This window comes from Podarcis erhardii (assembly GCF_964252035.2).
Source record: "Podarcis erhardii genome assembly, chromosome: 7".
Lineage (NCBI taxonomy): Eukaryota > Metazoa > Chordata > Lepidosauria > Squamata > Lacertidae > Podarcis > Podarcis erhardii.
The window spans coordinates 69,095,109-69,118,809 of record NC_138511.1 but is presented as its reverse complement, the minus strand read 5'-3'; the positions used below and the strand labels follow the sequence as shown (position 1 = coordinate 69,118,809).

The following is a 23,701-nucleotide window of genomic DNA, read 5'->3' as shown; positions in this document are numbered from 1 at the left end:
CTCCTTTTCCTCCAAGGAGCTCAAAGTGGCAGGCCATGGTTTTCCTTTCCCATTTTATCCTCACAGAAACCCTGGGAAGTAAGTTAGGCTGCGAGGCATTGGTTGACCCAAGGTCAACCCAGTGAGCGTCGTGGCAGAGTAGGGATTTGAACCCTGGGCTTCCAGGTCAGAGCCCAGCACTGTAACCTTTACACCACACTGGCTCTGCAGAGGAAGCTTTCAGGCTACAAGCAACAAAGGCTACATAGGCGAAGAAGATCCATGTAGGTAACTAAACAAAATTCCAGGGTTTCTGTTTTGTTTGTAAATGTAGCCATTAGGACAAATTTTGATCAGTGGCGTAGCGTGGGGGGTGCATGGGGGGCCGGCCGCACCGGGCGCAACATCTGGGGGTTAGGGTTAGGGGGTGCAAATCCACGGGTTAGGGGGCGCAAATCCATGGGTTAGGGGGCGCAAATTACTTGCCTTGCCCCAGGTGCTGACAACCCACGCTACCCCACTGATCTTGATTCAGGGAGAAGTTCTACTTGGTGCGAGCTCAGTTGTCATAATCGGCTCTTGAAGAGTCTCCTAAGGTCTTGCCTTCCCAGGAACCGCTGTAGCCTCCACTTGTGCTGTAGTATCGCCGACCTTCTGTCTCCACCATCTCAGGAATAGCCACAGCTCCTCCCGCTGTCTCCAAAATGGCCACCTTTGTATCCACAGGAAGGTCTCCCTGCATGATCACCTCTGATCTGAGGCCCATCACCAGACTCTCCATCAGTAGTGTCGTAATAAATTCAGAAGGGACCATGCTACAGAGAAAGACAGAATCAGGCAGAGAGAGACGGGAAGGTGCCGTTCCTATGTTCTGAGTTCCTCTGCCCAGCCTGACTGACACCCCCACAATTCTGCTCTTTCCGCCAACAGGATGACTGGGACGTGGAAGAGTTTATCTCGAAAACATGCATGGGGACATTCCTCCATCATCCAGCCTTCAGGCTGCTACTGGCCAGCTTCATCATCCTCAATGCCATCACTATTGCTGTGCGAACAGAGCCAACGTTAGAAGAGGTGAGCTTTGACACACCAATCCAGGGCAGGGCCAAAGGACCACGAGTGTTAAATGGGCACAGCACACCATTGACTCAGCCTTATTCCCTCTTTGTTATCCCTTTGACTCTCTAGTTCATTGGTAGGGAACCTGTTGCGCTCCAGATATTGCTGGACTACAACTCCCATCATCCCTCACCATGGGCTAAGCTGGTTGCGACTGATGGGAGCGGGAATCAAATAATGTCTGCAAGGCCACAGGTTCCAGAACCCTCCTCTGTTGACCGGGTACTAGTGGCATGTATGAGTTGCATCCAACTATGGCTTCCTCAGAGTAGACCCATTGCAATTAACAGAGCCCCCTATTGGCACTCTACGTTTAAAGCAGTCTCATGCCACTTTAAACATGTATAAAGGTAAAGGTAAAGACTGGATCCTTAGTCCAGTCGTGGCCAACTCTGGGGTTGCGGTGCTCATCTCGCTTTATTGGCCGAGGGAGCCAGTGTACAGCTTCCGGGTCATGTGGCCAGCATGACTAAGCCGCTTCTGGCAAACCAGAGCAGCGCATGGAAATGCCGTTTACCTTCCCGCCAGACCTATTTATCTACTTGCACTTTGATGTGCTTTCGAACTGCTAGGTTGGCAGGAGCAGGGACCGAGCAACGGGAGCTCACCCCGTCGCAGGGATTCGAACCGCCGACCTTCTGATCGGCAAGTCCTAGGCTCTGTGGTTTAACCCACAGTGCCACCCGCGTCCCTTTAAACATGTATGGCTTCCCCCAAAGCATCCTGGGAAACGTAGATTGTCATGGGGGCTTCTGAGAATTGTCAGGAGATGCCTATTCACCTCCCAGAGCTACAATTCCCAGAGTTCTTTAACAGTCACACCCTCTTCCCAGGGAACTGAGATGTCAAGGGCCTGATAGAGAGGTCTGGAGAGCCACAAATCCTGGGCCTGAGGTTCACCACTCCTGAGCTAAACCTTCTGTTTCCACGTTCTATCTGAGGCTTTAGAGCACAGGTGGGCAACCCTGTTCAATTTGGAGGCGATGTTCCCATTTTGGGCAACCTTCCAGTGAGCACACAGCAGTAGTAGGTGGGGCCAGAGTCAAAAGTGGGTGGAGCAACAAATGCAAATCTTCTAAACAAGGTCACACTCCCTCCATCTAGACCAGGGGTCAGCAACCTTTTTCAGCCGTGGGCCAGTACACTGTCCCTCAGACCATGTGGGGGGCCGGACTATATTTTTTTTGGGGGGGGGGGGGAATGAACGAATTCCTATGCCCCACAAATAACCCAGAGATGCATTTTAAATAAAAGCACACATTCTACTCATGTAAAAACATCAGGCAGGCCCCATAAATAACCCAGAGATGCTTTGTAAATAAAAGGACACATTCTGTTCATGTAAAAACACACTGATTCCCAGACCGTCTGCGGGCCGGATTGAGAAGGTGATTGGGCCAGATCCGTCTCCTGAGCCTTAGGTTGCCTACCCCTGATCTAGACAGGCAAGAAAGCTCAGGGTTCAAGGACACATACCAGCCAGGCGAAAACACCCAAGGAGGGTGTGAAGGAGGGCTGGCAAGGGGTGTCGTCTGGAGATAGGGGTTGTGGCTGAGTTGTGGCCTGGGCTGAGTCCAGAGGGCCAGACTGTGAAGCTCGGAGGGCCGCACCATACAGTGCAGGGTCCTGCACCATACACCTCACAGTGAGAATGAGAAACATGACATGGAAAATGCATATCTGCTGCTGCCTTTGTGTTGGAAGAAAGACCTGCTACCTGCTTCAAGGCCCATTTTCACCTGGCCTAGGGGCCCAGACTCACTCTGAATAGCTAAAAGAGGCTCATGGGAGGCCGCTGGGACATTGCTGAACAAACCTTGGGCTGGGGCAAGTGGCTAAAATGTTTTCAAATGTTTTAAACGGTTATAATTTTGGTTCCTCTGTTCCATTTTTGTCAGATTGGTGTTGGTTAAATGTTTAGTTGGGATTGGCAGTTACTTTATTTTGAATATACAGTGGAACTTCAGAAGCCAAACGCCTTTGAACTTCCTTCCAGTAGCACCTTAAAGACCAACTGAGTTAGTTCTAGGTATGAGCTTTCGTGTGCATGCACACTTCTTCAGATACACTCACGAAAGCTCATACCTAGAACTAACTCAGTTGGTCTTTAAGGTGCTACTGGAAGGAATTTTTTTATTTTGTTTTGACCATGGCAGACCAACACGGCTACCTATCTGTAACTGGAGCCTTTGAACTTGAATGTTTCAGCTCCCAAATGATCAAAACCCAGAAGTGATTGTTCCGGTTTTCGAACAATTTTTGGAAGCCGAACATCCAGTGCAGCTTCTGATTGGCTGCAGGATGCTCCTGCAGCCAATCAGAAGCCACGCCTTGGTTTTTGAACTGTTCTGAAAGTCGAACGGATTCCTGGAACGGATTAAATTCAAAAACCAAGGTACAACTGTAACTGTAAACTGGTTGTTGTTGTTTGTGGTGGTGGTTTTTATTGATTGGTTTGTTGCTTGTATAGGATATCTTGTTTTTTAATGTTTGATGTTTTGTTGTGTTTTATATGTTGCAAGCCACCCAGAGCCAGATGGGCACAATATAAATTATTTATTATTATTAATCTAGGGAGACTGCCAACTTTGTTCTTTCCTTCCTCTACTGTAGAAATACTTTGGGTTCTTCTCAGCCATAGATATGATTGTCATGTCTCTCCTTTTCTGTGAAGTAATCCTCAACTGGTACTATGGCTTCTCCTTATACTGGAAGGTGAGAACAGGGCACCTGCCTCAGTGCATAGATCAGCTTTGTCTGTGGGCGCTTAGTTACTCTCAAGAGAAAATAGGGTGTGGTAGCTACGGGAAAAGGCAAATTCCATGCTAGGGATCCTTAGGAAAGGAAAACAAAATGGCTGACACCATAATGCCATTGTGCAGATCTATGGTGCAACCATGTTTGGGGTACTGTTCTGGTCGCCTCACCTGAAAAAGGATATTGTGAGTTTGGGGAAAAGTTTCAGGAAAGGGCAACCAAAATGATCAAGGGGACTCCCCTACAAGAATGGTCTTAATGTTTAGAACTTTTTATTTTAGAAAAAGGGCACGTAAGAGGTGATATGAACCCTGGTCTCCCAGGTCCTAGTCCAGCACTCTAACCACTACACCACACTATGGCTGTATACACTATGCTAAGGCGTGCAGAAAAATGCATACTGTATATTAGATGCATTTAAAATGCATTTAAATGCATTTAAAATAATAGGGGAAATTGCAAAACTACATATAATATGTGTGTATTAAGAGAAATTTGTACTAAAATGCTGGCGAATTTCACACTGACTTAAAAAATAATAATCACAAACTGATGCAGAAATGTGGAGAGCTGAACTTAAGATGGGGGAAATGACAATTTGAGATAAACCGACATATTATCCCACCCCTATGCCCAACATCATCCTGAGGTTCTTCAAGGAAGACTGGTATCACAGGAGTGTGCTGGTCAGTAATAACACAGTTCAAAGATAGAGTAAATTCTTTATTAACAGATTTGATTGAGTGTTGGGTCTAATGAGCAGAGCAGCTCATTCCCGGTGGTCTTCCTCCACGAGAATCAGTTGCCAAGACTTTTTCAAAGCAATCAGAGACAGCAGCTACATGCAGCCAATCTCTCCTCCACCCTTTCCATGCCCCTTCTGGTTCTGGGAGAAATGGGGGGGGGGGGGAGAGGGGTTTTTGCCTTAGTAGGCGAGGGAGACACCCCTGACTCTTTGCCAGCCTGACTCATCTCTGCCTATTGGCCTCCCACATCCTACTCTCCTGCTTCAGTTTCTGCCTGTTTCTTGACTGCTCTCTGCCACAGACTCTCCCAGCTCACTAAGCCCTGTCACCTCTCCAGCTTCCAACACCTCTTCTTCCCAATCTTCTCCCTCTTCTCCTTCTGACCACTCATTGTTGTCCCGCCACCACTCGCCGGGCTCTGAACCTTCTTCCCTAAGGGGTTCCCCAGCTGGTTCCCTCCACCATTCCTCTGCATCCAACCAGTCCATGACAGATGGGATATAAATGTGGGAATTAAAATAAATACATTCCTTGGAGATCTTCCATATGACAATTCATTGTTCCCTGTTTCTTAACTCAGGATGGCTGGAACATAATAAATTTTTTCATTATGCTGCTTCTGTTCCTTGGCCTGATCTTTACCGCACTGAATGACAGAACAATTGTCCACATGCTCAGGTAGGAATGGAGGGCTGTCTTTGTTCCCAAAATTATTAGGAGGTGGTGGTGGTGGTGTTGTTGTTGTTGCTGCTGCTGCTGCTGCTGCTGTTGCTGTTGTTGTTGTTATACTCCTAAAGGAGCCCAGAGCAACAAAAAAAGGGGGGAGCAGCAGAACAATATTTTTAGAAATAAAAATAAACATCTAAACATGTTTAAAATCAATCATACATCCTTGTAGCTTGAGATGTAAGAAGGAACCTTCATTTTCTGTTCTGCCCTGTTGTCATTGCAAACAGCTCCGTTTCTTTTCTGCTGCAGTTCATATTGTGCTAAAAACGACGTTATGCATCTTGCTGCTCACTGTGCTGAGCTTCTGTAACTTGCATTGTCATTATATTATTCTGCCTCAGACATTTTCAGTGCCAGATAAATGCAGCAGAAATGGCAGGGAGGGTAACGTAATCCATGATGCATTGCTTTGCGGACTGGAAGCCACAGCAGCAAATGCCAAAATTTGGTGAAATGCATTCACCAAATTGAGTTCTGTTCTGGACAATGGGGTGAATAATCGAACACCAGCAGTTCCTGCTCCTGTTTCCATTTTGGGCAGAGTTCTTCCACATGCCTACTCATGTCCCATGATTTCAAGGTTACAGGGAATAGTTTTTTGCTCAGCCGTCAAGCACCTGGGTGAACAGGGGAGCTTTTCAATTTCTACTGAATGTTAGTCATGAGGGAGACAGATGCGACTTACCAGGCAGGGCATTCCACAAATGGGAAACTGCCACTGAGAAAATGTGGGCTGCATGCTCCATTCATCCTCTCTCATGAGGTCTCTGCACATGGTAGAGAGAGGATCCAGGTTGGTCAGATGATTTGGCCTAACACTTAATTTAGCTCTTCATCTAGGGATTGCCCATAGTGAGAAGGGGATGTTGGACTCAATGGGTCATTGGCCTGATCCAGCAGGCTCTGCTTCTGTTCTTACATCACTTCTGAGCAAGTGAATAGTGAGATGTACGTTTCCGAGCAATTCAAAGTGTCGGGGCTGACATTTAAAGCCCTGGACGGTCTCGGCCCAGTATACCTGAAGGAGCATCTCCACCTCCATCATTCAGCCCGGACACTGAGGTCCAGCTCCGAGGGCCTTCTGGTGGTTCTCTCACTGCAAGAAGTGAGGTTACAGGGAACTAGGCAGAGGGCCTTGGTTGTGGCGCTCAACCTGTGGAACGTCCTCCCATCAGATGTCACAGAAATAAACAACTATCTGACTTTTAGAAGACATCTGAAGGCAGCCCTGTTTAGGGAAGTTTTTAATATTTGAAGTTTTATTGTATTTTTTCTATTCTGTTGGGAGCCGCTCAGAGTGGCTGGATGGGTGGGGTATAAATAATAAATTCTTCTTCTTCTTCTTCTTCTTCTTCTTCTTCTTCTTCTTCTTCTTCTTCTTCTTCTTCTTCTTCTTCTGTCCTGCATGCAATCTGTGTGCTCTGCCCCTGAGCTTTAAATGCAAGCACATTATTATTATTCCTCTGCTTTCCAGAGTCATGAGACTGATGCATGTTTGCACCATGGTGACTGGTCTGGCACGGATGATCCAGGTGATCCTGCAGTCCATTCCTGACATGGCTAACATCATGATCCTGCTTTTTGCCATCATGCTGGTGAGATGCTGTCAAATTCCTCTTAAGTCAGGTTGCGGTGCACGGGAATGAACTGAGATCCCTTCTGTCTCCTACATCTTCCTGCACCCACTCAGTGCTCCTTCATTTTGTTCTTTCACCGCTGTCTTTTCTTTTTCATTTTGGCAATCCAGGCATATGTATGATGTAGGAATGAGGGATAAAACCAGTTCTGTTTGCTTTGGAGTTGACCTGAACCAATTCACACTTTGCAAAACAATACACAAACTGAAACAAAGGCAACTTTGAAAGTTGTGTTTTTCTGAGTTTTTCAGTGCGGCTCACCAGCAGAGGAATGTGTACAAAAATGCCAGTGCTAGGGTAAAGTGTGCCTAAAAATGCATATGTTAGTGCAAATAAAATCCGGAAACCTTCCTTATTTTTGCATCACCGTTGCTTTGTCCTTTTGCAGGTCTTCTCTGTGTTTGGTGTTACCCTCTTTGGAAGCACGGTCCCAACGCATTTTGGGAATATGGGGACTGCTTTGTACTCCCTGTTCATCTGCATAACGCAGGATGGGTGGATTAACATATATGATGACTTTGAGTGAGTAGCTTGCAAACCATGCTCAGCCACAATGAACAAGGGTCACTGGTCTTCTCGGTAGTGGCACCCGCCCTGTGGAATGCCCTCTCATCAGATGTCAAGGAAATAAGCAGCTATCTTATTTTTAAAAGGCATCTGAAGGCAGCCCTGTTTAGGGAAGTTTTTAATATTTAGTGCTGTATTGTTTTTAACACTTGATTGGGAGCCGCCCAGAGTGGCTGGGGAAATTCAGCCAGAAGGGCGGGTAATTATTATTATTATTATTATTATTATTATTATTATTATTATTATTTCAAACAAGAGAAAGTAGTGAAACCAGATGCCTGCAACTTCCCCAGCTGCAGTGAAACATGCATCTCCCATTTTGGTCTCTACAGCCACAGCAGGTGCTGTGAATCTCCAACAGTTTAACTCTACTTCTGATGGTGCACACTTCTGCTGTCTCTCGAGACAGGCGTATGCCAACAACTGGTTCTTCATTCCAAATGAGAGGAAGGGCATCATGCCAATAAATGATGTTCTGAGTTGCAGCCATGTTAGGCTCAGCATAGTCTATGCTGACTGGTAGCAGTTCTTCAGGGATTCAGGCAGGGAGCATCCACAGCTTTACCTGGTAATGTCAGGAATTGAACCCAAGACCTTCTGTGTACAAAGCAGGTGCCATTCTACCAAGCCCTTCCTCAAGCTTACTGTCCCCTACGGTCCAGTAAAATCAGAAGAAATCCTAGAAGAAGCCAGCAGGTGGGACCCAGACTAGGTTAGTCCAACCAGGAATGGCCCTATCGTTAGATAAAGTGGGGCAGTGGCCTCACATGGCAAATAATGGTGATCATGGATTGTATAAGCCAGGTTTTTGCCCTCATCATAGGAGTCAATTCCTATGATAAAATATTATAATACTTTATATTATATTATATATTGTATACTATATAAATATATAAATACAGTTGTACCTTGGTTCTTGATCGGAATCCGTTCCAGAAGTTTGTTTGACTTCCAAAAACATTTGACAACCAAGGCACAGCTTCCAATTGTCTGCAGGTTTGCAAACCGGAACACTCACTTCTAGGTTTGCGGCCTTCAGGAGCCAAAACATTTGAGTTGCAAGGCATTCAGGATCCAAGGTTCGACTGTATATTATATTTGAGGTGGTCCCCTCACATATTTTATTGTATTCTAATATAATATATTAGAATACAATGAAATATATGAGGGGGCCACCTTCCCCCAAGTTGATGAGCATTGCTGTTCCAATGGTGTGTGTGCACTGTGTCATGTGATCAGTTATGTGGGGTGGGGCTTACCTGCCTCCCCCCATATTTTATTCAAGTTGGTACCCCTGACCCTCATTGACGGTGGTTAGTTGCAAATGAGGGACAGGGCTTCTGCACATTTAATAACAAGCTATATCTGCTGAAATTCACTCTTCTCAGCAACTTAAGGGGCAGGAGACCTGCCTTCTTTTCTTCACCAGGCCATTCTAAATGCATCCCAGATGACATTTAGGCTGGCAGTGAAAACATTCTCCTCCTGGGTGGCTTTGATGTTCATTAAGAGATGACTGAAGGCCTTAACTCTGCTTCTTTTGATTTTAAAGTTTTTAAAACTTTTAAAGTATTTGCTTTTGTTACTTGATGGCCATTTGACTTGATTTTGTTCTTTTATGTAAATTGCTGCATTTTTTTGGAGGGAGTTTCCTTTTTTAGTGTTAGAAAAAGAAGTATAAAATTGATTTGATGAATAGTAGAGGGCTGGTCCCAGGCTCATCCACACTGACCTTTTGCCCCATGCTTTCTAGGCACAAGTCTGTGCTTTCCTGGTCCACGCCGAAGTGCTCTTTTCTCCTTTTGTCCCACTGCTTTCCCCAGGAAAAGCTGCTCTTTAATGCTGAATCAGAACAAACAGCAGTTGGGGTTCCCCATGGATTGCCGAGAATGTTGAAGAGCTGGTCTTCACGGGGAAGTAGGGGAGGCTGTGAAGCTCTTGGGTGCATATCGGAAAAGTACAGACCTGCGCCTAGGAATCACAGAGGAAAATTAGTCTAGATGAGCCTTCAGACTGACATCAGAGCCCTAGATCAGGAATGAGGAGCCTGGTGCCCCCCAGACACTACTGGACTCCAAATCTCATCAGCCCCAGCCAGCATGGCCAGTAGTCATGGGATGATAGTCTAACAATATCTGGAGGGCCTGCAAGGTCCCCATCCCTGGCCTAGAGAGAAAAGGATACGGGAGCCATGGCCCCATCCTCAGAGTAGTGGCAAAGGGTTCCCACCCACCCACGACTGTTATGTACTGAAGTTCTCACCCTGGGCCAGCAGGGGGATACTGTAGATAGTTTTCACTCAGGTCCACATATGCAAATAAGGGATTGAAAGTGACGTTCAGTGATTGGATGGTTACAGAAAATGGTTACTGTTGCGTTCTGGTGGAGCTCTATATAAGCAGGCTGGCTGAACCCTTCAGTTCAGTTTTGTTCTGGCCTGTGAATAAACAAGAGCTGTTTGAAGAATCGCTGTGTCGTATGATATGTTCACCCACAACTGAACAATGGCATTCCTTCTTTCCTTTACAGAAAGGAAGGTCTTGCTTTGGAGATAGGCGGGGCTCTCTATTTTTTCATCTTCATCACATTTGGGGCCTTCATCTTTGCAAATCTGCTTGTGGCTGTGGTGACGACGAACCTAGAACGATCTGTAAGCGAATACAAAGAGAAGAAGCAGTCGGAAGCTCATATCCTTGTCAATACGACCGACGCTGGAATGGATGTGAGTATTAATTCAAGGGCTGGAGAGGGAAGCCAGGTGGGAAATTGGCACAGAAAGATGCCATTTAGGAGCCTAAAAAAGTAAAAAGGCCTCATTTACCAGCATTTTACTAATACAGTATACCCATTTTGGCATGGAATTTTGTTTAATATTGATTTTTTTGTATGCTTTTTTTTGCATGTATACACATTTTGCTTTTTTTGCAATATAGAAATTTTGGTATGCAATTTTGTTTAACATAGACTTTTTTGTCTGCCTACTATAGACTTTTTTTGTATGCAATTTTGCCCAACATACACAGTTTTGCCTAGCCACTTCCCCCAATGTAAAACATGTTATTTTCACTAATATATCCATTTGTAGGCACACTTTCCCCTCAAAGATGCATTTTTGTACACATTACTTGACCAGAAAAGTACATTGAAAATTTCAGAGAAGTGTGAGTTTTGAAGAGTTGGCTATGTTTTGGCTTGCATATTATTTTGGAAAGTGAGAACTACTTAGTTTCAACTTTCATGTGAACTGAATTTCAGCCCTATCCCAACTCTCAGCTTTATTCAGTTTGCCCTTCAACATCAATAAAACAGACACAGTTATATTGCCTGAACCATTTAAAAAATATTTGCAATCAGTCCTCTGGAATTCTTTGATGGAAACCCTAAGGAGGAAGACTTTACCACTGAGCTATATGGTTGTTCCCTCCTCAGGCTTCCAAGATTCTGGGTGTGATTCTCATGGCTGTCAGCCAACGTGGTGTAGAGGTTAAAGTATCAGATTAGGACCTGGGAGATCAGGTTCACAGCCTCACTCTGTGTCCAGGGCAGCTGTTTACCAGCTCCATCTGGTATTCAGGCTGAGACCCTACCTGCCCGCAGACTATCTCGCCAGAGTGGTGCATGCTCTAGTTATCTCTTGCTTGGACTACTGCAATGCAGTATGTGGGGCTACCTTTGAAGGTGACCCGGAAACTAGAACTAATCCAGAATGCGGCAGCTAGACTGGTGACTGGGAGTGGCCACCAAGACCGGTCTTGAAAGACCTACATTGGCTCCCAGTATGTTTCCGAGCACAATTCAAAGTGTTGGTGATAACCTTTAAAGCCCTAAACAGCCTCGGTCCAGTATACCTGAAGGAGCGTCTCTACCCCCATCGTTCTGCCCTGACACTGAGGTCCAGCGCTGAGGGCCTTCTGGCAGTTCCCTCACTGCGAGAAGCCAAGTTACAGGGAACCAGGCAGAGTGACACCCGCCCTGTGGAATGCCCTCCCATCAGATGTCAAAGAGAAGAACAACTACCAGACTTTTAGAAGACATCTGAAGGCAGCCCTGTTTAGGGAAGCTTTTAATGTTTGATGCATTACTGTATTTTAATATTTTGTTGGAAGCTGCCCAGAGTGGCTGGGGAATCCCAGCCAAATGGGTGGGGTATAAATAATAAATTAATAAAAAATAATTAATAATCAGGGTTCACAGCCTCACTCAGCCAGGAAACTCTCTGAGTGACCTTGGACCATCCAGTGCCTCTTAGTCTGACTCTATTTAATAGGGTTGTTGTGAATATAAAAATGGGGAAACAGAGAACACATATGCCGCTTTGAGCTTCTTGGAGGAAAGATGGAATATTGAATGGAGTTTAAAAAAAATGTATTTCAATCCAGGGAGACAACAGGAATAAAAGCTCAGTGGATTGGGGTGGCACCTGTCATTTTATGACACTGGAACAAATACAGGAACCTAACTATATTCCTCCTTGAGCAGGAAGGCAGTGATGATGATGTTGAACCAAGTCACCAAGAACCTCTGCATGTAAGAGAGGTCATGCGTGCTACACCCATGGTGCACCACCAGAATTTGCTTAGCCTTGGAAACTTGGGCAACCTGAATGAAGGCACCTGCGAAGAACTCTGCGTTGTCCTGGAAGCAATCCATGAGAACCTGAAGGCATACCGGGTGATCCGGGATGAGATTGACCAGTAAGTCTTGCCTGTTCTCCTGAAGGTTGAGAAGCACCTCAAATGTCACTTCCTAACTGGAAGAGCTGACTTGACCCCATCCCCAAAGCCAGAGTAAGGCAACCTGGTGGCCTCCAGGTGTTTGTTGGACTCCCAACTCCTAGCAAACCCAGCAAGCAGCGTCAGTGGTCCAGGATTATTGGAGTTGTAGTTCAGCAGCATCTGGAAGACACCCCATTGACCCTTCCTCTTGAGCTATGACCCGTCCCAGGGAAATCTGTGATCCTGTTACTTTTTTCTTTTTCTTTAAAGCAGCTAAAATGGGTGGAGCAAACTGGACCAGGAGTGCAGCAGAGGGAGGGAGGCTTTTAAATTCCTCCCTAACTGCTTCCCTGGCCTCCCCTTCCCCGCCCCCCCGGAGCTGCTATTAGTCACACATATCTCAGGTGTCAAAGGCCAAGGTAAAGAGATATGTCTTCAGCATAGAATTGAAACTACAGTGAAGGTGCCAGGTGCACATCTTCGATGGATGAAGCAAGTCTCCAGCATTCTTTCTTCTGTGGTTACTCTCCACAGAATAGTCGATGAAGTGAGGTCCATCAAATTCAATGTAGATCAGGAGCAAGAGGTGGTTCTGCGAAACATCCGTGGATCTAACATCTCGGAGAGTATGCTTAATGCGGATCCCATGCAACCAAAGGGTGGCGATGTTCTCAGTGCAATGTTTAGCCTGGAAAAGGTATGGTTGCTTTTTCATGCCTTTGAAGGCAATGCGGGGAGCAGGTCATTCCACATCAATCAACATTACTTCTATCCCAAGTCATTCTCCTCGCTCAAGGGCAGCCAAGGTGCTGCCTTCCATTTGTCATTGGGCTCCAACTCCCATCAGGCCCTGTCAGGGCCAGCCCACCCATAAGGCAAGGTGAGGTGACTGCCTCAGGTGTCAGGATCCATAGAAGCAGCAGATCTCAATGTAGATACTCATGCCCTCCCTCCTTGTTCCTGATGTAGATATTCACTCACCCCTTCTTCCCTGGGGAGAGAGGACACCATTTTGTGGTCCACCTCAGGTGCCAAAATGTCTTGGGCCAGCCTTGGGCTCTGTGGTGGGTCTCGGGAAACTGATAAAAAAACACAGAGCTTGCAAGCCCAAAGTCCTAGAGGAGTAGAAAGGAACAGGTTGCATGTCTTGCACTGTTGAAAAGGGACTGGGAAGCACTTTTGTCTGGTGAGCCATTATGCCCACAGGCCCATCTCTTGGCATCACACAGCACAGGTAGGTTCAAGCCTATCAGCAGTAGGGCTTGAATGTGCTCTGAACAGAAACAGTGTGGAAGGCAAGAGCTGCTACCAAGAAGCTATCAGGAGTGCACGGCTTAGAACACATTCCCAATTGTTGCTTTGCACAATTGGGGCTGTTTAAATTTGGCGCCCTGTTGTTTTGGCCAGCCTTCCAGGCCGAATTTGGCCCATGGGCTGAAGGTCCCCCTCCCTTGTGGTAGAAATCCTGTCCTCAAACCCAGTGGGCTTCAGACAGCCTGCCCAACCACATGCCACACTCTTTGAACCCATTCGCACTCTGCATCTAGAGCAGTATCATACTGCTTTAAAGAGCCATGACTTCCCCCAGATAATGCTGGGAGCTGTAGATTCTCATGGATGTGGAGACACTTATTCCTCTCATGGAATTGCAATCCCCTGAGTGATTTAACAACTAGTCCCTCTTCCCAGGGAACCCTGGGAATTGTAGCTCTGTGGGGATTTATTGGGGGAAGCCATGGATGTTTAAAGTGGTATGAAGGCAAATGCATCTAAATCTAAATCTCAGGTTCATGGGTTTGATTGAGCCCCACCTTGGGCAAAAAAGATTCCTGCATCGCAGGGGGTTGGACTAGATTTTATTTTGGGGAGCCAAAGACCCCCCAGGAGTTGGCTCCTATGCACAGACCTTTCATTTGCTCCTGCTCTGGCTCACCAAGAACCTCCATCTCTTTTACACATCGAAATGGACACAGGTACATGTTCTGGGTCCCCAGTCTAGACATGGCCACTGTACCTCTGTGGCCCTAGCCAGCAACACACACACACACACACACACACACACACACACACACACACACAAATTCTCTCTTAAGATTGCCCTCATTCTTTGCCTTCTTTCTCTGGCAGATGAGCCCGGACGTGGAATTCCAAAAGGGAGGGGTGAAATCAGCTGCCATGAGAGTACGGCGGCAGTCTGCGGCTCCGGTAGGTAGATCAGCAGCTTGTGGTCCTTCTCAGGTACCGCAGAAGAAACAGGTCCAAGGGGAACTTCTGCACACAGTGCAAAGTTAGACTGTGGAATTCCTACCTCCTCCTTGCAAAAGGCCGTGACGGCCACCAGATTACATGGCGTTAAAAGAGGATTTGATAGTTCCAGGCTATCAATGGAGACGAACTTTGATGGCTATGGTCTGCTTCCTCTGTCTGAGCCAGTAATATTCTGAATGCCAGTCGCTGGACGCCACAGTGGGGGAAAGGGCACCTGAGCTCAGGCCCTGCTTGCAGGTTTTACACTGGCATCTAGGGCTGGGCAGTTTTCAACATCGTGATGTATCGCAAGCTAACCATTGTGATATACCGATATAACATGACCTCAAGGTCTGGGGCTGTGGAGGGAGGGAGGGAGGGAGGGAGGAAGGAAGGAAGGAAGGAAGGAAGGAAGGAAGGAAGGAGGAAGAGCAATCTCCCGGTTGGGCTGTCTGCCCTCGCGTACCCAGCAATTGCCTCTTGCAGTGGCTGGGCATGAATGCTTTGTTTTAAAGCTCTGTCTGGTGATATATTGTCATTCTGAAACAGTTGTCGCAATCTGAACTTAAAATCAGTTTCAGACGATTTATTGATATACCACCCACTCTGGTCGGTCACTGTGAGAAGAGGATCCTGAGTTAGGTGGCCCATTGGCCTGATCCAGCAGGCTCATCTTAATTTCCCTTTTCGTGTTATGCTCTAAGTGGTTTTCATACTGTGAAATCACAACATATATATTATTATTATTTATATACCACTTAATTCTCGAAACCTCTAAGCTACATACATAAAATACTCATTACAATACTGATATAATCAGATGTGTTGCTCTGTCCCAGTTCCTGCCACTTGATCCAGAAGCTGCAGTTAGTGCAGCTCTTTTTTGGTGCTTGCTAAAAACATTCCTTTTTTGACAAGCCTGCCGATCAGAAGGCCAGCAGTTCGAATCCCCGCAACGGGGGGGGGGGGGTGTCCCTGCTCCTGCCAACCTAGCAGTTCAAAAGCACATCAAAGTGAAAGTACATAAATAGGTACCACTCCGGCGGGAAGGTAAACGGCATTTTCGTGCGCTGCTCTGATTCGCCAGAAGTGGCTTAGTCATGCTGGCCACATGACCCGAAAGCTGTACGCCGGCTCCCTTGGCCAATAAAGCGAGATGAGTGCCACAACCCCAGAGTTGTCCGCAACTGGACCTAATGGTCAGGGGTCCCTTTACCCTTTACTTTTACCCAGATGCTTAGAAAGCTTAAGCAATTTTAATCTGCTTTAGTATTTTAACTTTTGTATGTTTTAAAGGAGAGTTGTAAATTTGTATTGATTTTACTGTTTTGTTTTTTGTAAAACACTTTGAGGGGTTTGGGTTGTTTGTTCGTTTTTTACAACTGAGTGGTGTACACATTTTATGAAATAAATAATAAAACAGCAGGTGGAAAATGTATGCAGATTTATCTTCTTTTTCTAAAGGCATTTCTTCTTTTCTGGCAAGGCACAAACAGTGACCCTGGAAGAGGAGAACACCAAGCTGGGATTAATTGGTCATCTCCGGATACCATTTAAAACTCTCCCCCCACCCTCACCCACAAATAAGCTAGTCAGGGTGCATAAAGCTTAAATAATATTCCATCAGCTGCACTCTTTTCCCTACTCATGTTTCGTATTTTTCTTGTTTCTCCAACAAGGTGGAGAAGGCAACAAGACCTCCAAAGCCTGAAGCTCATCGGTTGAGTTTGGTAAGAGTTAAGAAACCTATACTGTGGATGCTATAACATTCATTATTCATATCAACATGCAGCTTTCCCATGTGTTCCTGTGGGGGACAGAGAGGGTGTCCAAGCTGCTTGCTGAGGGCCCCTCTAGACTGGAGTGAGGGTGTTTGTGGGTGTCTTCTGCAACATTTCATTGCTGCAATAACACTGCATTGTTGTTGTTTAGTTGTTTATTCATGTCCAACTCTTCGTGACCCCATGGACCAGAGCACACCAGGCACTCCTGTCTTCCACTGCCTCCCGCAGTTTGGTCAAACTCATGCTGGTAGCTTCGAGAACACTATCCAACCATCTCGTCCTCTGTCATCCCCTTCTTCTTGTGCCCTCCATCTTTCCCAACATCAGGGTCTTTTCCAGGGAGTCTTCTCTTCTCATGATGTGGCCTTAGCTTCAGGATCTGTCCTTCCAGTGAGCACTCAGGGCTGATTTCCTTCAGAATGGAGAGGTTTGATCTTCTTGCAGTCCATGGGACTCTCAAGAGTCTCCTCCAGCACCATAATTCAAAAGCATCAATTCTTCGGCCATCAGCCTTCTTTATGGTCCAGCTCTCAGTTCCATACATCACTACTGGGAAAACCATAGCTTTAACTATATGGACCTTTTATATGCATCACTGGCGCATCATTCCACTTTATCTTAAATGCTTCTCTGATGTTACTCCTTTATTGCCCCCTGGAGGGGCACTGTGGTTATGATAAGTGATCACACATTGCAAGATCTTCCACAATGGGAGAGCAGCTGCCCGTCCTTTGCCATGGGTTCTGACAAGATTTACAAATTGTGCAGAGTGATCAGAACGGTGACAGAAGCTGGCGGTTGTGCCCTAGCCCCCCCCCCTTGGAGGTTACATTCACATGGAGCTTTGAGGACCAAAGAGGGCTTGCACTCCAACATGCTCTGTAGGAAAAGAGAGTAAGACAGTCCTTGTTTAAAAGACAGCCTCCAATGACCTCGGAGCACAGGAACCAGACCGAGGCATGCAAATGTCAAGAAATGGATAAATGAAATAGAACAGAAAACCTCCGCTCCTTCAACCACATCCCTGGCCTTGATTCTTACTTCCCACATACAGTAACCCTCTTGGAGGGTGTTCCCAGTCTATGTGTTTGGAAAATGTGTGACTGGAAAATTGGGACATTCATGCCAGCCTCATACACCAATGTCCACATGTCTACACAATGTCTAAAGGGGAGCACGTTCAGCTATAAATGCATAGGCTCCTGTTTTATTCATTCATTCATTCATTCATTCATTCATTCAATATCCCACATTTCTCCCAGTGCAGGATCCAAGGTGGCTCACAGCATAAATCAAAACAGATAACTAAATACAAACAATGAGAATATATATATAGAGAGAGAGAGAGCGCGCAACCCTATTAAAAATTAAACAGAAAAACCTTCCTCCTCCAAACATAAAATTAAGAACATCATCCATCTGCACAAGACACTGCCACAACAGCCAGTTGGTGGTCAAAGACCTTCCAGTGAAAGGAAAGCAGAGAGGGCCTAGCTTACCATGGAAGGGAGTGCCACATTCTGGGAGCCACCACCAAGAAGGCCCTTGCATTGTTGCCAAATTTTCCAGTGAAGATGCCGGGGCTGAGAGAAAAGCCTCCCTGCAAGGTCTCAAAACCCAGGTGGGCTCCTATAGAGAGGTATAGTCCTTCAGGTAGCTTTGACCCAAGCCATGTAGGGCTGTGTAGGTCATCCCCAGCACTTTTCAGATGGGGTGTGTGCCGGGGTGGAGCCAGCTGGTGTGGTCCAGGCTTTTCCCTCCACACACTCCTTGATTGTAATGGGTTGGGGGTGGCTTTAAAAGGTGGTTGTGGCAGAGCCAAAACAAGTTTTCTTTGGCGGCACATTTTCCCTTATACCTTGTGTTTCTCTTCTTTGCTCCACCACACTGTAGCCATCAGAGGCTCCACTGAAATCTCCGATCCATCGGTTGAGTTTGGTAAGGCTGTAGAAACGTATCAGTTAGACGATGTACAGTTGACACCTTTTTGGTGCATGCCTGTGAATGGCATAGCAGGATATTAAGCTGTTTGGCTTAGGGCCGGGAAGGGACCAAGTCAAGCTCAGCGCCATCATGTGGTGGCATTTTGGTCATCTTGAGATCCAGAGGATCCAAGCCCACCATAGTCACTCCCTATTCCTGGAGTGCCCAGCTATGGGGTGAAGTCTCCCAGCAGTACTTCACACACACCCCTTGCCCTGGTAGTACTTCCAGGTGACTGGGGGCGGCCGCCGAGACCACATAACACCGGTCCTGAAAGACCTACATTGGCTCCCAGTAGGTTTCCCAGCACAATTCAAAGTGTTGGTGTTGACCTTTAAAGCCCTAAATGGCCTCAGCCCAGGATACCTGAAGGAGCGTCTCCACCCCCATCGTTCTGCCCAGATGTTGAAGTCCAGCGCCGAGGGCCTTCTGCCGGTTCCCTCATTGCGAGAAGCAAAGCTACAGGGAACCAGGCAGAGGGCCTTCTTGGTAGTGGCACCTGCCCTGTGGAACACCCTCCCACCAGATGTCAAAGAGAAAAACAACTACCTGACATTCAGAAGACACCTTAAGACAGCCCTATTCAGGGAAGTTTTTAATGTGTGACATCTTAGTGTATTTTTGGTCTTTGTGGAAGCCGCCCAGAGTGGCTGGGGAAACCCAGCTAGATGGGCGGGGTACAAATAATAAATTATTATTATTGTTATTGTTGTTGTTGTTGTTGTTGTTGTTGTTGTTGTTATTATTATTATTATTATTATTATTATTATTATTATCCCACCCAGTACTTCTGCTCCCTTTCAGCAGGCAGAACCAGAAACTCCACACCAGTGGGAAAACACCAACACCAGTCCATGGGGCTGTGGAGGCTAGTGGAGCTCCCTTCACTGGGTGAAGGGAAACCTCTACCTCAATCAGAGCAGTGAATTGAGGGTGTTGGATCGCACCCTTACTATATGATTTCCCTCAGTATCAGGGGTGGAGAACCTCTGGCCTGCCACCAGTCCATCTTGGGCAAGCTTTGCCCAAGAGGTACAGACTAGGAGCCTTTCCTCAGCTTTTGGATGCGACTCCCCCATTTTACAGATGATGAAGATCTGGGGAAAGTGGAGGCTGCTCCATTAGGGAAAGAGGGGCACTGCCCCACGAAGCTGCCTGCCTTCTTACTTACAGCCGGTCAGAGGGTAGCTCTGCCTGTGATTGGCTCCACTGGCCAATGGTTTCTCTGCCTTCTGCCCTACCAGTCCCAATGGGCACCAGCCAGTACTGACTGGGAAACGGAGCAATAAACGGACAGGTTGTGGGGAGCAGAATTGTGTCGTTCAGACAATACTGAGCAAGATGCAGAGGGTATGATTCTGCATACAGCAGCACCCTATGTCCCCATGGTTTTGGATATTCATGACATGTTGGATTGTCATATCAGAGAGCTGTCACATGTGAATGTCAACATCTAACTTTGGGCATTATAATCCCCCATGCATGTACCGTCGTATCAGAGTTGGTGTGCTAAGACAAGGGTGTGAAATGTTTTGCAAAACCTTTTACTGGATTCTTTTTTTTTACTACATTTTTATATTGTGCATTTATGTTTTGCTTGTGGTTTTCCTATTGTAATTTAATGGTGTTGTTACATCAAAAGCATATAACTTAAAGCCATAATAATAAAAGAGGGGTGTGTGTTTTTGTCTTCACACGAGAAGCCAAAATGAGCTTCCTTTGCCTACGCGCTTTTCCTTATTTAGGTTTTCCATTTTTCTCTTCCTCTTTTTCTCCACACCCCCAGCCGGGACCATCTGCATCAAAAGTTCCAAGTACTCAGAAGACTTTGGTAAGTCTGTAGAAACATATATTGCGGAAGATACCACTTTCATTATTTACCCCCTTGGCAGCCTTTTAGTGCATGTGGATGAGTTGATGAAGAGGAGTTTAAAACTGTTTGGCTTTGTTAATTAAACCCAGGGCGCAACGTCCTGCTTGAAATGTCCTTTGTCACCTCAGACTGCAGATGAGGAAGGGAGGCGGGGAATCACAATTTTGTATACTGCCCTAGGTAAAATAAATAAAAGCCTTCAGCAAAAAACAAAGGCACCCCGTTTGTCACATTTCCATCCCCTCACATGAATTTCAAATTCTCACCATTTAGATAACACGACGTTGGGTGTGGGAAAGCTTTGTCCCTCTAGACATTGCTGAACATATCTGAACTCTCTGCATCTCTAGCTGTTGTCCATGCTTGCTTGGGCTGGTGGGAGTTGGAGTTCAGCAACATCTAGGGGGCTAAAGCTTGCTGACACCTGCACTAAGGGCCCACCCACACCCCCATCTTAATGTGGGTTGCGAAGCCCTTGCACCTCCTTTACTTCCCTCTCTGCTGTGTCGCATTCTCCTCCAACGACCGCTGTCCTCCATTTTCATTCTGGGGGTGTGGCAGGGGTGGGACCAGAGAGGTGAGGGGACTGGATCCTAAGCCTGTTCCGCTCAGGCACATGATCGAGCAACCTGGCCTAGACCTCTATTTTCAAGGCTTAGTTTTCCCTTTGCCGGGCTTTAGGGAACTGGGTTTGGGTCTGGTGTAACATTACACTGGATTAAGTTTCGCCAGCTTCTTGTGCGTAGGATTGCTCCCTTAGTCAGTGTGAATTCTGTTCTATGCCACAGGCACTGGGATGAGGGGGTAGAATGGACTGTCTCGCTTCAGACACAGGCGGGCAGCTACTTATCCCACAATGTAGCAAACAAGAAAAAAAAACCCACCCTGCAAGTAGAAAGCTGCTTCATTGGGAGCAGCTTGGCTGCACTTTTTCTCCCTGCTATGGTTGTTTTTTACTTGCATGGAGACACAATGCTACCCATGTCTTGTTTTGTTTTCAAAGGCATACTGAGAGATGGGGAAGCAACCAGGTGCTATTGGACTGCAAATCCCATTCCACCCCTAACCACTGGGCACACCAGCAGGGGCTGATGGAAGTGGCATCGTGGTTCAGGTGTTGGCCTGGGACAGGTGTGGGGAACCTTGGCCCTCCAGATGTTGCTGAACTGCAATTCCCATTAGCCCTGGCAAGCCTGGCCTGGCCTAGTTTCAGTGTGGTGTTGTGGTTAAGAGCGGTAGTCTCGTAATCTGGGGAACCGGGTTCGCGTCTCTGCTCCTCCACATGCAGCTGCTGGGTGACCTTGGGCCAGTCACGCTTCTTTGAAGTCTCTCAGCCCCACTCACCTCACAGAGTGTTTGTTGTGTGGGAGGAAGGGAAAGGAGAATGTTAGCCACTTTGAGACTCCTTTGGGTAGTGATAAAGCGGGATATCAAATCCAAACTCTTCTTCTTCTTCTTCTTCAGACTATTGTAAGATCAAACAAGTTTTAGGTGGGAAACAGCTGCTTTTAGAGATTTTTCAAAACATGTGTTTCCCCTAGCTCCGGGAACACAATGGAGGCTGGTTCCTTTGGGTCAATGGAGCATTGCTCCAACTTCAATATGCCCCCTTCTGCCTGCCTTCTTATTTACAACCAGCCCTGGGTGGGGTGGCAGCACGGCCTGTTAGCTTCCTCCTCAGCCTAAGTGTCACCCTTGGAGAAATCAGCTTGGAGGGGGGGGGACTGGAATCAGTTGGCTCTGCCCGTCATTGGCTCTGGCCCTACCTACCACCCTGTCAGTTCCAAAGGGCACCAGCCAATACCGCAACAATGTGAGTTGTAGTGCAAGGGATGGTCTCTGCATGAAAAGAGCATTTGGAAGCCTCTGATCTTTGACCGCCCTGCATCTTTGATGGCCTCTGGTGGCCACAGGAACTAGATTTTATTGGGTGTGGGGGGTAAGAAAGTGCAGGGAGGGGTGCAAATGCAATCAGATGTATTTAACAGAATCCAGGGAGCCTCTGGAGCTTCAGCCCCATTCCAACCCAACCCTTAGTGCTGCACATTAGGAGCCAGGAAGAACCATTGTTGGAAGGGATCCCAAAGGTCATCCAACCCCCTGTGATGCAAAGAGTTTTATTGCTGCCTGTGCACATTCTTACTGGTGTTTTGCATTTTCTTCCTTGTTTCTCCGTCCCCCAGCCACCAAGCTCTGAGGACAGCAGCCGCAAGCCGCCACAAAGCTCTGAGGACAGCAGCAGCAAGCCTCAGGATAGCTTGGTAAGGATGTAAAGCCAAACACTGCAAGATGAAACAACATTGGTCAGCAATCCCCTATGCAGCCTTTCACAGTGGATGCACATCTCTCTTGTCAAATTTAGCAATGGAGAAAGATAGGAGATAGAATAATTAAAAAAAAAAAAAATACAGGGAAAAGTATAATAACAACACCCACAGTCAGCTCGCATTGAGAATGCAGTAGCGACCAGTACTTCCAGCTAAAATTGGACATAAAAATTGTTATAAGCCTTCTAGATGTCCAGAGAGGAACCCACGTGAAATTGGTGTTTACAAAAATATATTCAAATGTAGCAAGGGCAGTGAGGTCCTCAGACCATTGCCTAATGGATGGTGGGCATTGATCCTTCCAGGCTCAAAATTTAAGTCTCCTGGCAACCACAAGACCTCACCACATTCACTTTTGCTGTCTTGCTGTTTATCCTCACACAACAGGAATATAGTTAAAAAGAACACGGTCATCCTCCAAATGTCAAAGGTTTGGCCAGTGTAAGATTTATATGGACAATAGCTTCAGACCAAAAATAATATATCCCTCGACATGCCTTGATGAGGCCTTGTCAGCGCTGAACTTCCAGCACCTCTCTGCACAAGAAAGTGCCTTCCTATACAAATGTTGTGAAGTCTAAGCGACCAGAAAGAACCATTTTTGCCTGTTCAGTCTCTGTTTCATATCTAGAGAAGCCACAAAGCTCACCAGGTGACTTCCAGCCCATTGCTGTATCTCAGCCTAAGCTGCCTCGCAGGGGTCTTGTAGGGATAACCTGAAAATTCAGAGAGCCATGAACACCACCTATAGCTTCTTGGATGAAAAGTGGGATATCAACGTAACAAATGTAAAACATAAATAAATATAATTATAATCAATCAACCCATGCCACTCGTCCCCAATTCAGAATGGGACCACAGCAGAACGCAAAGGGTTAAAAATGTCCAGAAATATAATTTTAGTTTTTATACTGGCAGCATCTCAGAATTCTGTTTTTTGTTTTTTTGTTTTTATTATGGGATTATTGTTGCCATTTGTAGGTGTTTGTTTTTCATGCTGATACTGTATTATTTAATTTTGTGCTCTATTTTATTTTTTAAACTGAATTGGACATAGAATCATAGAATTCTAGAGTTGGAAGGGATAATGAGGGTCATCTAGTCGAACCCTCTGCAATGCAGGAATCTTTTGCTCAATGAGGGGCTCGAACCTGCCTCTCTCAGATTAAGAGGACAAAGTTAGTACGTGACTAATAAATGTAAATAATAGATCCATTTTTAAAATGAAAGCCCCACCA

General features: G+C 46.4%; 1 protein-coding gene across 3 annotated transcripts in view; it reads left to right on the top strand.

The window, feature by feature from the left end:
- Positions 1–23,701, top strand: part of CATSPER4 (cation channel sperm associated 4) — a 35,248-nt gene that overhangs the window by 5,977 nt on the left and 5,570 nt on the right. The window contains exons 3-15 of one of the 3 annotated variants that reach the window (XM_081869128.1): positions 910–1,053; positions 3,712–3,813; positions 5,182–5,279; positions 6,805–6,925; positions 7,356–7,489; positions 10,064–10,256; positions 12,014–12,228; positions 12,784–12,946; positions 14,377–14,454; positions 16,176–16,226; positions 18,174–18,218; positions 20,050–20,094; positions 22,320–22,397. In XM_081869128.1, coding sequence (XP_081725254.1) covers positions 910–1,053; positions 3,712–3,813; positions 5,182–5,279; positions 6,805–6,925; positions 7,356–7,489; positions 10,064–10,256; positions 12,014–12,228; positions 12,784–12,946; positions 14,377–14,454; positions 16,176–16,226; positions 18,174–18,218; positions 20,050–20,094; positions 22,320–22,397 — 1,467 coding nt within the window. Of the gene's footprint in view, positions 1–909; positions 1,054–2,034; positions 2,054–3,711; positions 3,814–5,181; positions 5,280–6,804; positions 6,926–7,355; positions 7,490–10,063; positions 10,257–12,013; positions 12,229–12,783; positions 12,947–14,376; positions 14,455–16,175; positions 16,227–18,173; positions 18,219–20,049; positions 20,095–22,319; positions 22,398–23,701 lie in introns of those variants that run through there. The other 2 variants (XM_081869130.1, XM_081869129.1) reach the window with 2 other exon arrangements.